This window comes from Ciona robusta, chromosome 8 (assembly GCF_009617815.1).
Source record: "Ciona robusta chromosome 8, ASM961781v2".
Classification (NCBI taxonomy): domain Eukaryota; kingdom Metazoa; phylum Chordata; class Ascidiacea; order Phlebobranchia; family Cionidae; genus Ciona; species Ciona robusta.
This window is the reverse complement of record NC_143242.1, coordinates 146,615-161,373: the sequence shown is the minus strand read 5'-3', so window position 1 is coordinate 161,373 and position 14,759 is coordinate 146,615. Positions and strand designations below refer to the sequence as shown.

The following is a 14,759-nucleotide window of genomic DNA, read 5'->3' as shown; positions in this document are numbered from 1 at the left end:
CGCGCTACACCGCACAACGAAAGAGCTATCGGACTTTACCATTATTACATACCGTTATCACATTTGTCAGATTAACACATCGGCTACATTTGCACCGAATTGGGTTCAAGGTGTTTTCTTTATACGGAGACTTCTTTTTGAATTAAAGCACCTAAGTCAGACATTTTAAGGTATTCTATTTGAATAAGGTAAGAATCTGAGCTTTGGCTCAACTTTATATAAATAAATGAGTTCTGGAACTAAAATTTTTGTTTGACTGTTTATCGCGCTACACCGCACAACGTAAGAGCTATCGGACTTTACCATTATTACATACCGTTATCACATTTGTTAGATTAACACATCGGCTACATTTGCAGCGAATTGGGTTCAAGGTGTTTTCTTTATACGAAGACTACTTTTTGAATTGAAGCACACAACTCAGACATTTTTAGGCATTCTATTTGAATAAGGTAAGAATCTGAGCTTTGGCTCAACTATATATAAATAAAAGAGTTCTGGACCTAAAATGCTTGTTTGATCATTTATCGCGCTACACCGCACAACGTAGAGCTATCGGACTTTACCATTATTACATACCGTTATCACATTTGTCAGATTAACACATCGGCTACATTTACAGCGAATTGGGTTAAAGGTGTTTTCTTTATACGAAGACTACTTTTTGAATTGAAGCACACAACTCAGACATTTTTAGGCATTCTATTTGAATAAGGTAAGAATCTGAGCTTTGGCTCAACTATATATAAATAAAAGAGTTCTGGACCTAAAATACTTGTTTGATGATTTATCGCGCTACACCGCACAACGTAAGAGCTATCGGACTTTACCATTATTACATACCGTTATCACATTTGTCAGATTAACACATCGGCTACATTTACAGCGAATTGGGTTAAAGGTGTTTTCTTTATACGAAGACTACTTTTTGAATTAAAGCACACAACTCAGACATTTTTAGGCATTTTATTTAAATAAGGTAAGAATCTGAGCTTAGGCTCAACTATATTTAAATAAAAAAGTTCTGGACCTAAAATACTTGTTTGATCATTTATCACGCAACACCGCACAATGTAAGAACTATCGGACTTTACCATTATTACATACCGTTATCACATTTGTCAGATTAACACATCGGCTTCATTTGCATCGAATTGGGTTCAAGGTGTTTTCTTTATACGAAGACTTCTTTTTGAATTAAAGCACCTAAGTCAGACATTTTAAGGTATTCTATTTGAATAAGGTAAGAATCTGAGCTTTGGCTAAACTATATATATATAAAAGAGTTCTGGAACTAAAATTTTTGTTTGACTATTTACCGCGCTACACCGCACAACGTAAGAGCTATCGGACTTTACCATTCTTACATACCGTTATCACATTTGTCAGATTAACACATCGGCTACATTTGCAGCGAATTGGGTTCGAGGTGTTTTCTTTATACGAAGACTACTTTTTGAATTGAAGCACCCAACTCAGACATTTTAAGGCATTCTAGTTGAATAAGGTAAGAATCTGAGCTTTGGCTCAACTATATATAAATAAAAGAGTTCTGGACCTAAAATACTTGTTTGATCAATTATCGCGTTACACCGCACAACGTAAGAGCCATCGGACTTTACCATTATTACATACCGTTATCACAATTGTCAGATTAACACATCGGCTACATTTACACCGAATTGGGTTCAAGCTGTTTTCTTTATACGGAGACTTCTTTTTGAATTAAAGCACACAACTCAGACATTTTTAGGTATTCTATTTGAATAAGGTAAGAATCTGAGCTTAGGCTCAACTATATATAAATAAAAGAGTTCTGGACCTAAAATACTTGTTTGACTATTTATCGCGCTACACCGCACAACGTAAGAGCTATCGGACTTTACCTATATTATGTTCAGAGGCAAAAAATCGATTTAAGATGATTACTTTTTGCCTCCTGTTTTTTGGGGGGATAAAATCTTTTGCCTTCAACCATAAAGCAAAATTTTTGATTTCAATTTACTATCAAAAATTATGACCAGTACATGGAGGTAGAGATCTACATCTTACAAAAATGTTTTATGGCAATCAATATGCCAGAAACGACATATAACAGAGAACGATGAAGATTTTAATACTTTTAAGAGTTTAATTGTTAGGTGCTTATTGAACCAAATTTAGCACTAGGTGGTGCGTTATACAGGTTTTGTATCTGGGAACAGTGGCGCAACCAGGGGGAGCAAGACGAATAAACCCTCCTTTTACGATCGCGAACTGGCTCCCGTTACAAACGACGAGAATATGTAACATGGCGACGAAGTGACCCCCCTCCTTTCGTCTTGGTGCGCCACTGACTGAGAATAAGAATAACCACAATATTCTTACAGGTTCAAGTGTATTTACACGATTAAATGATTGCTAGGTATAATAGTGTCACAATCTTACATGGTCGGTTATTATTAAACCATAAAACATATGCAGTTATTAAACGCTCGGCTAAATGCAGATTCCAAAAAAATTTTGTGAAACAATTGTAAATAACGTCACGCATACACACCAACTTTAAACCATAAAATATCAAATACAAACCAACTTTAAACCACAAAATATCGAATACACACCAACTTTAAACCATAAAATATCAAATACAAACCAACTTTAAACCATAAAATATCGAATACACACCAACTTTAAACCATAAAATATCGAATACACACCGACTTTAAACCATAAAATATCGAATACACACCGACTTTAAACCATAAAATATCGAATACACACCAACTTTAAACCATAAAATATCGAACACACACCAACTTTAAACCATAAAATATCAAATACACACCGACTTTAAACCATAAAATATCGAATACACACCGACTTTAAACCATAAAATATCGAATACACACCGACTTTAAACCATAAAATATCGAATACACACCAACTTTAAACCATAAAATATCAAATACACACCGACTTTAAACCATAAAATATCGAATACACACCGACTTTAAACCATAAAATATCGAATACACACCGACTTTAAACCATAAAATATCGAATACACACCAACTTTAAACCATAAAATATCAAATACACACCAACTTTAAACCATAAAATATTGAATACACACCAACTTTAAACCATAAAATATCGAATACACACCGACTTTAAACCATAAAATATCGAATACACACCGACTTTAAACCATAAAATATCGAATACACACCGACTTTAAACCATAAAATATCGAATACACACCGACTTTAAACCATAAAATATCGAATACACACCAACTTTAAACCATAAAATATCGAATACACACCGACTTTAAACCATAAAATATCGAATACACACCAACTTTAAACCATAAAATATCGAATACACACCGACTTTAAACCATAAAATATTGAATACACACCGACTTTAAACCATAAAATATCGAATACACACCGACTACAAACCATAAAATATCGAATACACACCGACTTTAAACCATAAAATATCAAATACACACCGACTTTCAACCATAAAATATCAAATACACACCGACTTTAAACCATAAAATATCAAATACACACCAACTTTAAACCATAAAATATCGAATACACACCGACTTTAAACCATAAAATATCGAATACACACCAACTTTAAACCATAAAATATTGAATACACACCAACTTTAAACAATAAAATCCGACTTTAACCCCTAACCCCAACACACACCGACTTTAAACAATAAAATAGTGAAAAAAAATAATTTTTTGAAACAATTTTAGATAACATCCTCAATACACACAGAGAAAAGCGTCTGAACAGAAGAGAAGTAACCCTCCATCTTACAATATCTTCCACTACGGGGTATGGGAACCAAGAAGGGACTCTGGGTATATAAAAAAGTTAGCTTAAATAAAGAAGCATTCAATTAAAAATAAGCTGGTATATTTCTTATGTACAATACCGTTGGTTTTAGCAAATATGAAAGCCTTAAATATGTTTAAAAAACAGATTGTAAAAGACAGATTTAAGACCAATGCACTCACTTTTACAGGCTAACTTCCTAAGTTTTTTAGGTGAGTTCATTGGGGAGTTTGGAAGCTCAGAGTCTGACTGCCCTTCGAAGTTTGAGGCACCTGATGACATAAATATGAGCAGTTTTAAGCTAAATTTTTTAAATTGTAGCTCAGTCCGACATTAAATAATAATTTTGATGTATATATAGTTTATGCATTTACTAAAGCTATGTTTATTAACAATATAAGTTAAAATGAAATTTAATTTACAAAAATACCTTCTTTCATATTAACCCTTGTGGCCAAATAGAATTGTTTGTCACCAGGCCAACGTGCCTTACACTTGTCTCCAGTTTTTATTTCACTGAGGAACCTGACTCCTACTCTTGAACCTATACGCCTCACATCTTTTGTTCGATATAATATAACAAACTCCCCGTCATCCTCAAATCTCACGCGAATGAATTCAACTGCACACAAGGAAAAAAATTACCAAAACCTTGTTTTACTGCGTTATTGCTATAATATATGCATATTGCATAAGGAATATAACAATTAGCAAATTTACAAAAAACATACTTTCATTATTTGTATCATCTATCAATGGTAGCGTTTTGTCTGTTAAGCCGAGATCTTCTTCCTGAACCAGAAGCTCTGAGGTTTTATCATCTGAAACTGTGGAGATATAAATTAAAGACAACCCAGAGAGCAGGGGTTGACAAGTACAACCATTTACACCTAGAACTAGGCAAGTTCAGTAACACATTAATTATTGGAGCAAAATCAACATTTTACAAGTTATAGGACATTAGGACACGGTCTGGTCACTCACTCTGGTGGTTTTAGATTTCTATAGTAGCCTTTATATATGAAACAAAATTGTCAACCACTCAAGTTTATAACTCAAACAACAATAAAAATATCAACTGAATGAGTCTCAATCCAACAATTCTTTCCTTCTTTTATCATACCTATGCATAACTTTGAAATCCATACTATTTCACCTTAAAAAGTTACAAACTGTACTAATAATAGATGGCTTAAAAATAAGTATAAAAAGAATTATACAATTAGCAAATTTACAAAAAACATACTTTCATTATTTGTATCATCTATCAATGGTAGCGTTTTGTCTGTTAAGCCGAGATCTTCTTCCTGAACCAGAAGCTCTGAGGTTTTACCATCTGAAACTGTGAAAATATAAATTAAAGAAAACCCAGAGAGCAGGGGTTGACAAGTACAACCACTCACAAATTTGTGTAACATTTTTAGTGCTGTTATCACCAAAAAGGTTTACTCAAGTATAACCTAACATAGTCATTAGTCATAACAACCCATGAAAGTGAGTTATTTATTTTCAGGTGGCAACAACAGTCGTTGCAAAAAGAGTTCTAACATACCTGTATGAGTTATTATCATTTTTGTAATTTTTTTAAATGTGGCTGACAATTTGGATAACCCATTAACCACTGACCTGGGGCAATTGCCATTAAGATTCTTTTTCTTTCCCAAAACACACATGCCCACAATGGTAGCAACATGGAGCCTTAAACCCATTACCTCTGGGTTTGAGGCAGACGCGCTAACTACGGTGCTACCATATTTCCATACTAACTATTTGAAATAAAATTTCCAGAAAGAAAAATAAACAAACCAATAATAAAGCCTACCCTTAACAACTGCCCTTTCCTCCAATAACCTCCTCGCTTTTTCTACGGATTCATGAGGATGGCTAACATTGTACACTTGATCAGCAACTTGAACAGAATGCCCAGACGCTTTTGCAACAGCAACTTGAACGTTTAAAGGCTCGTCTCTCACTAAAGTCTGAATAATTTTGCGGATGTCTGTAGCAGTTAATGATGTGTGATTAAACACTACACTGGATGCTAATTTAAATAACCGGCTAAATTCAGGACTGCTCAGGGAACACCCATTTCCTACCAATGATGGAAACACCACACTCTCTAAAGAAGGTTTTTGCTCTGTGTATTGCCATGCCACTTTTGAAATTCTTTTAATATCCTTGAACTCCATTTCGTTAACAACCAGGCATGCAGGTTGAACATCCTTCTGTTTTTTAACTAAAATAGAGTAATTGTTATCGGCTGTCTTTTCATGCTGATTGAGTTCTGATATTGTCATCCCAGTAAAGACACTTGGTCTACAACCCAGTTTGCAAATAACACGACAGAACAAGTTGGCATAAAGTAGTTCAAGATTCTTTTTGATAATTTTGGAATTATTTACTAAGCTTCTAACTCTTCTGCATTCTGTTGAATTTTCATAAATAAGTATTGCTTCGTATGCGTTCTGAATGCCAGCAATTTTTTTTCTAGACTTTTCCTTTACAATAAACTCACGCTTCTTCTTTATTTTTTTTTGTCTTGCCTCCCAATCTTTGGCTTCCATATATAATAAATCAATCTTTTTCGGATCAACTAACCGATATTCATGAACTTTATAGAACTTAATGAAATTAAGCAACGTTGCTATGTAAGCATATCTTGTTGAATCTTTTCCTTCGCCAGTTATCTTTCCTTTAAGGTTGTTGTACACTTTTAGGGGCTTTTGAAGAGTTTCAATATCAGGTATAAGCGCTCTCACCTGGTTTCCGTAGCTCTTGGCAACCGAAAGACTAGTTTGTTGTCGCTTCCCAACCCCAGTTTCAGATAAATATATTTGGTATTGTTGAATGCAATAAGACAGAGATTTCCCACCACATGCTAAGTGCTTCTTTGCATTTAAGAACTCAGGACTGTACATATCTTGATCCTTATGTACCCGCTCCACATGTTTGTCAAGGTTCAGTAGTACTCTCTTGCACCAAGGACATTCAAAACCTTTGAAATTTTTGTATTTGCCGATTCCCAAGACTTTTGCTTTGTTACCATAAAAAAAATCATTTTTGTCAACACCCGGATGGTATTTTCCGTGATGGTACCCAACATTTTTGTACCAGCGTGAGCATAAGTGACAAGGTCTCCATTTTCTTGTATCTGAAAACATTTTAATATAAAACATCACTATACAAAACAAGATCATGAACAAAGTGCTGCATCCACAAAGTTAAAGCACAAAATACAATTATAATCAATTATTTTAACTGGCCTACTTTGGTAGTACAAAGCTATTAAAATGTTCTGTTACATTTTGTGGTTTTAGTACGGTTGGTGTAACCAATCAATAATTTGCAACTGAGAAAAACTAAATATCCAGAGTTTTGACAAACCATACTCAAGTGGTCAAAAACCAGTAAATACAATGAAATTATAAAATGTATGTTTCATTGCTTTGGGAGTGATTTCCCGGAGATAAATAAGCTACAAAAATACTGCGCTTGCCAGCTACAATAGAAATTTTTATAAGCGCTGACAGCTGACAGAACCAGCAGTAAATTTAAATCAACACAAAATAAGCAAGATGTAAACAAAAAACACTTACATGTCTTTTTACAGGCATTTTCCGAATAGAAATTTTCTTTATCATGACTTCTTCTGTTGTACCTTGAACTTGAACTATCTCGACTTCTTTCTTTATCATGTCTTCTTCTGTTGTACTTGGAACTTGAGCTATCTCCACTTGTTTCTTTATCATGTCTTCTTTTGTTGTACTTTGAACTTGAGCTATCTCGACTTCTTTCTTTATCATGTCTTCTTCTTTTGTACTTTGAACTTGAGCTATCTCCACTTCTTTCTTTATCATGTCTTCTTCTTTTGTACTTTGAACTTGAGCTATCTCCACTTCTTTCTTTATCATGTCTTCTTCTGTTGTACATTGAACTTGAGCTATCTCGACTTCTTTCTTTATCATGTCTTCTTCTTTGGTACTTTGAACTTGAGCTATCTCCACTTCTTTCTTTATCATATCTTCTTCTGTTGTACTTTGAACTTGAGCTATCTCGATTTCTTTCTTTATCATGTCTTCTTCTGTTGTACTTTGAACTTGAGCTATCTCGATTTCTTTCTTTATCATAATGTCTATTTCTGTTGTACTTTAAACTTGAGCTATCCCTACTTCTTTCTTTATCATGTCTATTTCTGTTGTACTTTGAACTTGAGCTATCTCGACTTCTTTCTTTATCATGTCTTCTTCTTTTGTACTTTGAACTTGAGCTATCTCCACTTCTTTCTTTATCATGACTTCTTCTTTTGTACTTTGAACTTGAGCTATCTCCACTTGTTTCTTTATCATGTCTTCTTCTTTTGTACTTTGAACTTGAGCTATCTCCACTTGTTTCTTTATCATGACTTCTTCTGTTATACCTTGAACTTGAGCTATCTCCACTTGTTTCTTTATCATGACTTCTTCTGTTGTACCTTGAACTTGAGCTATCTCCACTTGTTTCTTCATCATGATGTCCACCTCTGTTGTACTTTGAACTTGAGCCATCTCGACTTGACAAAGTGCTGACACTGAAAATATTGTATAGTTAGTTCTTAGTTGCACGAATAAACAGGAATGTCACAAACAGCTTAAAAGCAGTAAACTAATACTAGTACTCATTGGCGCCGATCCTTGGTATGTGGCGCATAACTCGAAATATTTGCAGTGTGTGCCACGTTGCGAAGTTTCTAACGCTTCAGCTAAACCTAAAACAATCCTTATTAATGCAAATATGCAATGATTACATGTGTGAAAAGTGAATTCCAATTATTTCGTAAAGAACATTCTGCTTGGCTGAGTAGCGCTACTTCTGGCATATATATAGGTTGTTTATTATCGTCTGTTTAACGGGCAAAAATAATTATTCTACACGCAACTGTAGAAAAGGCAGTGCCAAGTTTAGGTTGCAAATAGCCAGCGGAAAGAAATACAAATGTCCGGCACATATTTATTGGCAGATATGTCATAGTCAACGTGCTGTTGCGCTCCTCATAACCCAAACATTTAGGAAATCGGCGCGTCTGCCAGTACCACAATCAACAAACTATACCCGGAATTTATTTACTTCGATGGCCGTGTAACATTTCGTTTCATGTTAACATATACGTAATTAACTATTCCTGCAGTTCTGACGTAACAAACAGCTTTATATTGTCATAAATCCGGCATTTATGAGGAGACAATGGCAATTGTGACAAAATAACTAGCTATGTCGTAATACATTTACGTTATTTGATTGCGCCATAATAGGGATTGTGACTAAGTAATGTAATACATAACAATACGAACCAATATTTAAACTCCTGTATGTTCGGAGAGTGTAGATCAGTGTATTACGAAATATAACAATAAACACTTAACACAGATAATCTTAAAGCACTCCTAAATTTCTGGTAATTCTCAAAAAGAAAATTCGTTGCCCGTGGTAACGTGTAAGTTTTTTTTAACTGTGGTTGTTAATTGCCGATTAGTTATACAGTTTTAATAAACCAAAGAAAGCAATCCGATAGCATAGTATTCCTTGCTTAAACTAGCTTCTGGTAATAATTACAACGTTGACCGGACAAGGTTTGTCGCGGGTATTATAAATAACACTATGCCGTATTTATTTAAAAAAGCCTATTTATAAGCAAAACTTTATTTTTACCGCCAAACTTTTAGCGCTGTGACTGTTACCTGTGTGTTGCCAAATTGTCGCGGCAATCAGACTTTCATCAGGAAAAGATGAAACATGATTGATGCGTTTTAATTAAATTCTACGCTACGATAAGGACCGCACAAAAATCGTTGGTTTATATCCAAAAGCCTCGTACGTGGTAAAAGCGGCACACGAAGGCGGGGTTATAGATAGAGCAGCAACATTTGACGTCAGAACGCATGCGCGGGGAAAAGTGCCGGAAAAGTATGGAACTGCAAACCCGGTATCGGCCGAATTTTTGTTTTTTACATGCCTAGGGGAAAAATAAATATATATATATTATATATATATTAATAATTAATTTATATATATTAAAAAACTGCACCTGCAGATTGAATCATCACATCTTTTTCGTTTCATTAAACGGTGTCTTTCATCATATTCATAAATTCTAAAATGTAACAATAATCAGCTATCGAGCAAAACTAATGACTAAACATGTTTGTACTGCATTAAAAAATAACTTTGATAATTTCCAAGATAACTATATAAGATATGAAGCTTAAATTCTTCACTCGAGTGTAGCCCAAGCACAATTACAACAAGAACAACCATAGGCCCTAATTTTTTAAATGGCAGAAGAGGCCATGTTTATTATGAATATGAACTCATCCATTTCACAGAAAATACGGTATACGCGAGTTTAACCACTCGCGCCAACACATGATTTTAATGCTTTACATTACATTACAGCGCTAACAATGGTAAACTAATCCACAATGGTAAACTAAGCATAAGTAAGTAGCACTGAACAAAATCAGGTAATAAACTATTGTAAAGTGATTGAATAAGCGATTTCGCGGCCATGTAACGTAACGTCGTTTACGGAGGGCGAGAAATATATTAAAACTAGGGCTGTGAAAAAGTTTTTTAACCGAAGCTATTCCGTAAACAGCTAACAGAAAGTTTAAGTTGTTACCGGGATTATTACGTCATCCGTCATACATAACTTACTGACATACATAACTTATGTCTTATTTACATGAAAGTGCGTGTCAGCATTCGTTGATTGGGGTTTCGCGATAAGACAGACAGCGTAGCGATGTTGATGGCTTTGATCGTGCCCTACAACGGCGATTATGTCATCAATTTCGATTGTTAAAGCCTGGCATTTAATTGTGACATAATAGCAAATTACACGTTCATTATTTGCGTCATAATAGCAATTCACACGTTCATTATTTAACCGGCAGGCACGATAATACAGGTTTGAATACAAACAGGAAAGCATTATTTTTACTTTGAAGACCCATAAATACAAGAAAGAAAAGCGACAAACAAGACACTTTTATTAGAATTACAGGGCCTGCAGTGGGCAGCATTAAAAAAATGGGAAAACCCACAGCCCTATTTAAGACGCAAATTTTTAAAGCCTTTATATGTTTAATTAACATATATAGTCAAGTGGAGTAATAAAAAACAGAAAACATAAACATTCAATTTTCTCCCCAAGTAATAAACTAAAAAAAATATTTTTAGTCTGGAGGAAGTATTCATCATACCTTGAACTCTTGAAGGCCAAAAAAGATTGTAGGATTTCTATGATTACTTAAAATTTTATTCCAAATTTTGTGTTGTTTTTTATTCCCCACGCTTTGGGGTAAGAAAAACATTTGCGGGGCAATAAAAAACAATGGTTTCAAAAGCAACTTTACTTCTAAAGAAAAAAAAATTAACAATGGAAGTACAAAAAAATTAACAATGGAAGTACAAAAAAATTAACAATGGAAGTACAAAGAAATAATACAAATATTAGTCATACAACTTAAGTATTATGCAGTCTATATTTTCTCAGAAACCTCAACTTTTCCTCTTTTTTCCCCAAAGCAAAATATACATACTTTTAACAGCCTTGTTCTAATGCTTTTATTTTCCTTTATAATTTATTATTTTTACTTCAGTACTTCCTTTTAAACATAAGCTTACCCGCAAATAACATTTATTAGACTAAAAATAAAGCCCATAAGTTAAATAACCTATACAAAGCACAAGAAATAACCAGAGCATTACACTTGATTTACTTAAATTATAAAGGCTGTTGAAAATCTAAATGACATATTGACTTTATCTAAACTAAATTCAGCAACATAATCATAAAAATGACCAGTAACTAAACAGTCTTAACCAAAAACTTAAATTATATCATCAGAAAATGTAGGCAAAGCTCTAAAACATCTGTTTTTGATACTTAATTACCTTTAAAATCAATTAAATCATTAATTAAATTAAAATAATTTACATACATAACTTTAAAATTAATTTTACCACAAAGTTAATATTGGTTGGGGTAGAAAAAACAAAAACAGAAAAAAAACAAAGTTGTTTTTTTACCCCTTCCCATAAGGAAATTTGGGGTAAAAAAAACCTGCAAAATTCTCAGGGTAGGCCTGCATACCCTGCACCATATAAATCGATGCCAGTGACCCCAAGTACCCCATTGTTATTTATTACCCCACTTTACTATATTCCAGAATTACATAAACTTCACATACCTGGCATCCAAAGGTTCCAATTCATCAGATGAAGAAATCAAACTATAAAATATAGAAAAGCAAAGTCTGTTACAAACTTATATTGCTTCCTTAAACAACCAAGATATCTAATGCCATCTTTATCATATATATATAAATACAAATACATATACCATTATCATTATTCTTTAAACAGCAGTAGGCCGGTAGCTAACAGTAAATTTCCAAAAGTAAAATCAATGATCAGCAATTACAGTACACAAGCCCCGGATTTTACATAACATTAAAATAATAGACAAGCAGTTTTACCGGACCCCTTTAAATACCGCAGTACACCAGTGCCTCCAGTGCAATAAAGCCTGTGAAACTAATGTATCGCCACGTTTACATTGTTTTGAGCTGAACGACATAATAAATGTTTATGACATCACAACACAACACATATAAAAACTGTACAAGCATTTATTTATTAATTGAATAGTACACAACTATACATATACGTACTCACGAACAAAACATAAAACTAATAAATTACAAAATATCTGCCCCTTCTTCTGTATGTCAGTTCCCAGGTAGGTTCCTATAATTAATTTTACCAACGTGGCAGCTCGCAAGCGACCACGAGATGCATGCAACAAGGCACCCGTTTTATAACGGTTGTCGTCGACCTCACAATAAGTGACGGTGAGGTTGACGACAACCGAGGCTGCCACGTTGGTAAAATTAATTATAGGAACCTACCTGGGAACTGACATACAGAAGAAGGGGCAGATATTTTGTAATTTATTAGTTTTATGTTTTGTTCGTGAGTACATATATGTATAGTTGTGTACTATTCAATGTTTTGTTCGTGAGTACATATATGTATAGTTGTGTACTATTCAATTAATAAATAAATGCTTGTACAGTTTTTATATGTGTTGTGTTGTGATGTCATAAACATTTATTATGTCGTTCAGCTCAAAACAATGTAAACGTGGCGATACATTAGTTTCACAGGCTTTATTGCACTGGAGGCACTGGTGTACTGCGATATTTAAAGGGGTCCGTTTTACCTAAAAATGTTTTTTTCTTGATCATTCTTGGCAAACCAATCTTGAACTTTAGTACAACTAAGAGAAATAAATATACATATACATTAGCCTACCAAATCTCTTCTTCCTCTACATTATATATTTTTTAATAAACAGTAAAAGCGTTATGATCTGCCATCTGCGATGGCGATAGCAAAATTCTAAAGAATAGTAGGATCAGGGTGCATTTCACCTGTTAAATATAATCTGAAGTTTAAGTTATACGAAAAAACAAAGAAATCATTATTTAGTAGGTATATAGGCTAAACATATTTTAACTTAAATGCTAAAACAATATTTAAAGAGGTTATACTTAAGATTTGCGGCATAACCATAATTTGTACCTGGTAGGAACAGTGTCCGTATCAAAATTCTCACTTTCAGAGTCGGAAAAACTAAAATATTCACAAATTAATTGATCATTAAGTCGTAAATTGTGTTGATGGCCTAGCCATCTGTACTATTTAATGTGCCTTTAATAAATTAAAGAAAAAAATACGAAAATCAAGCATCCTTTAACAAAAAGCAGTCAACTTAACTTACCGTGGGTTTATCTTCAATTCTTTAGACTGAGCTTTCAACATAACGCGAAATGATATGCAAATACTAAACTTTACAAAGCCGTGTACAAATCTCTAACATCCATCAAATTGTAGCTAACTATATTGCGCAACTACTAAAAAATGAAAAACCGAACAAAAACAATGAATGCCATTCTGACGACATAAAGTAAATATTCTAGAACATAAACAGTGCTGCCTAAAGGTTTATATATTCATAGAAGTTTATTTATTTGTTTGTCAAGCGACACCTGAAGCCAAGTTAAATCGAAGCAGTTTTTCTCAGAAGACTGACAAGAAAGCTTTATCCACTAACTATAATTTCACCTTGCGGAAACGCGAAAAAAATGATATAAAAAGCCGTTTCCATAATAACGAGGCTGTACATTAACGAGATTCCCGACGTACGGAAAATGAAACCCATGCGACTCGAAGATGACACTTTATTTGAAACAAAATAGTTTTTTTATACTACTTAACACGTTATAATTAAAAACCGATTCCAAATATCTTCATACTTTATTTGTAGTTGCATAAACCTCTTGGAATAATAACAATCGTATCCAGATCAAAATATTGATTTCAAACGCAAAAATTGATTCAAGCTAGTAAATGCATTCGAACCAAAAATTATTGCTTTCGAATCAACATTTTGACTTCAAATGCAAAAAGTCTTGAAACGAAAAATGCTTTGTAATCCAAACCTTTGCTTTCAGATCAAAACCTTTGATTTCAGAGGCAAAACAAAATTTCACGCAATAAAATGATTAAAGTCCTTGATTCTTTTGAATTTAAATGTAAATATGTTTTCTTTATACAAATGTGTTTTGACCTTAAATAAACAAATTGTGTTTTGACCTTAAATAAACGATATGCACTACAAGTAATCTAAAACCATTTTTAAGCACAGACGGGCGGGCAGGGCCGCGCCGAGCACTTTACGCGATTCTTCCGTTTGCGAATTGAAACCAAGTTAACGTTTACTTTCTCACCCGAATGTAACGATTAAGGTAAAAAAGTCCACTCGTACATATATTCTGTTCAGGACAACGATAAATCGACGCACATTAATTCCT

At 33.7% G+C, this 14,759-nt stretch overlaps 1 protein-coding gene across 10 annotated transcripts; it reads right to left on the bottom strand.

Moving 5' to 3' along the window:
- Positions 1-2,360: 2,360 nt before the first annotated feature.
- LOC149731963 (uncharacterized) lies at positions 2,361-14,160 on the bottom strand. 10 transcript variants are annotated; one of them, XM_089883807.1, is made up of 12 exons: positions 13,667-14,146; positions 13,468-13,518; positions 13,106-13,162; positions 12,072-12,113; positions 9,905-9,970; positions 7,440-8,410; positions 5,666-6,994; positions 5,090-5,185; positions 4,575-4,670; positions 4,274-4,465; positions 4,026-4,115; positions 2,361-3,865 (listed from the first exon to the last, which is right to left on the bottom strand). In XM_089883807.1, the coding sequence occupies exons 1-12, from the start codon at positions 13,705-13,707 to the stop codon at positions 3,837-3,839; spliced, it is 3,060 nt and encodes a 1,019-aa protein (XP_089739933.1). In that variant the 5' UTR covers positions 13,708-14,146; the 3' UTR covers positions 2,361-3,836. The 10 variants fall into 10 exon arrangements, 9 of the variants coding, with proteins under 9 accessions (XP_089739933.1, XP_089739936.1, XP_089739935.1 ...); XM_089883810.1 differs by lacking the exon at positions 9,905-9,970 and having other exon boundaries at positions 13,667-14,154; XM_089883809.1 differs by lacking the exon at positions 13,106-13,162 and having other exon boundaries at positions 13,667-14,151.
- Positions 14,161-14,759: the final 599 nt, after the last annotated feature.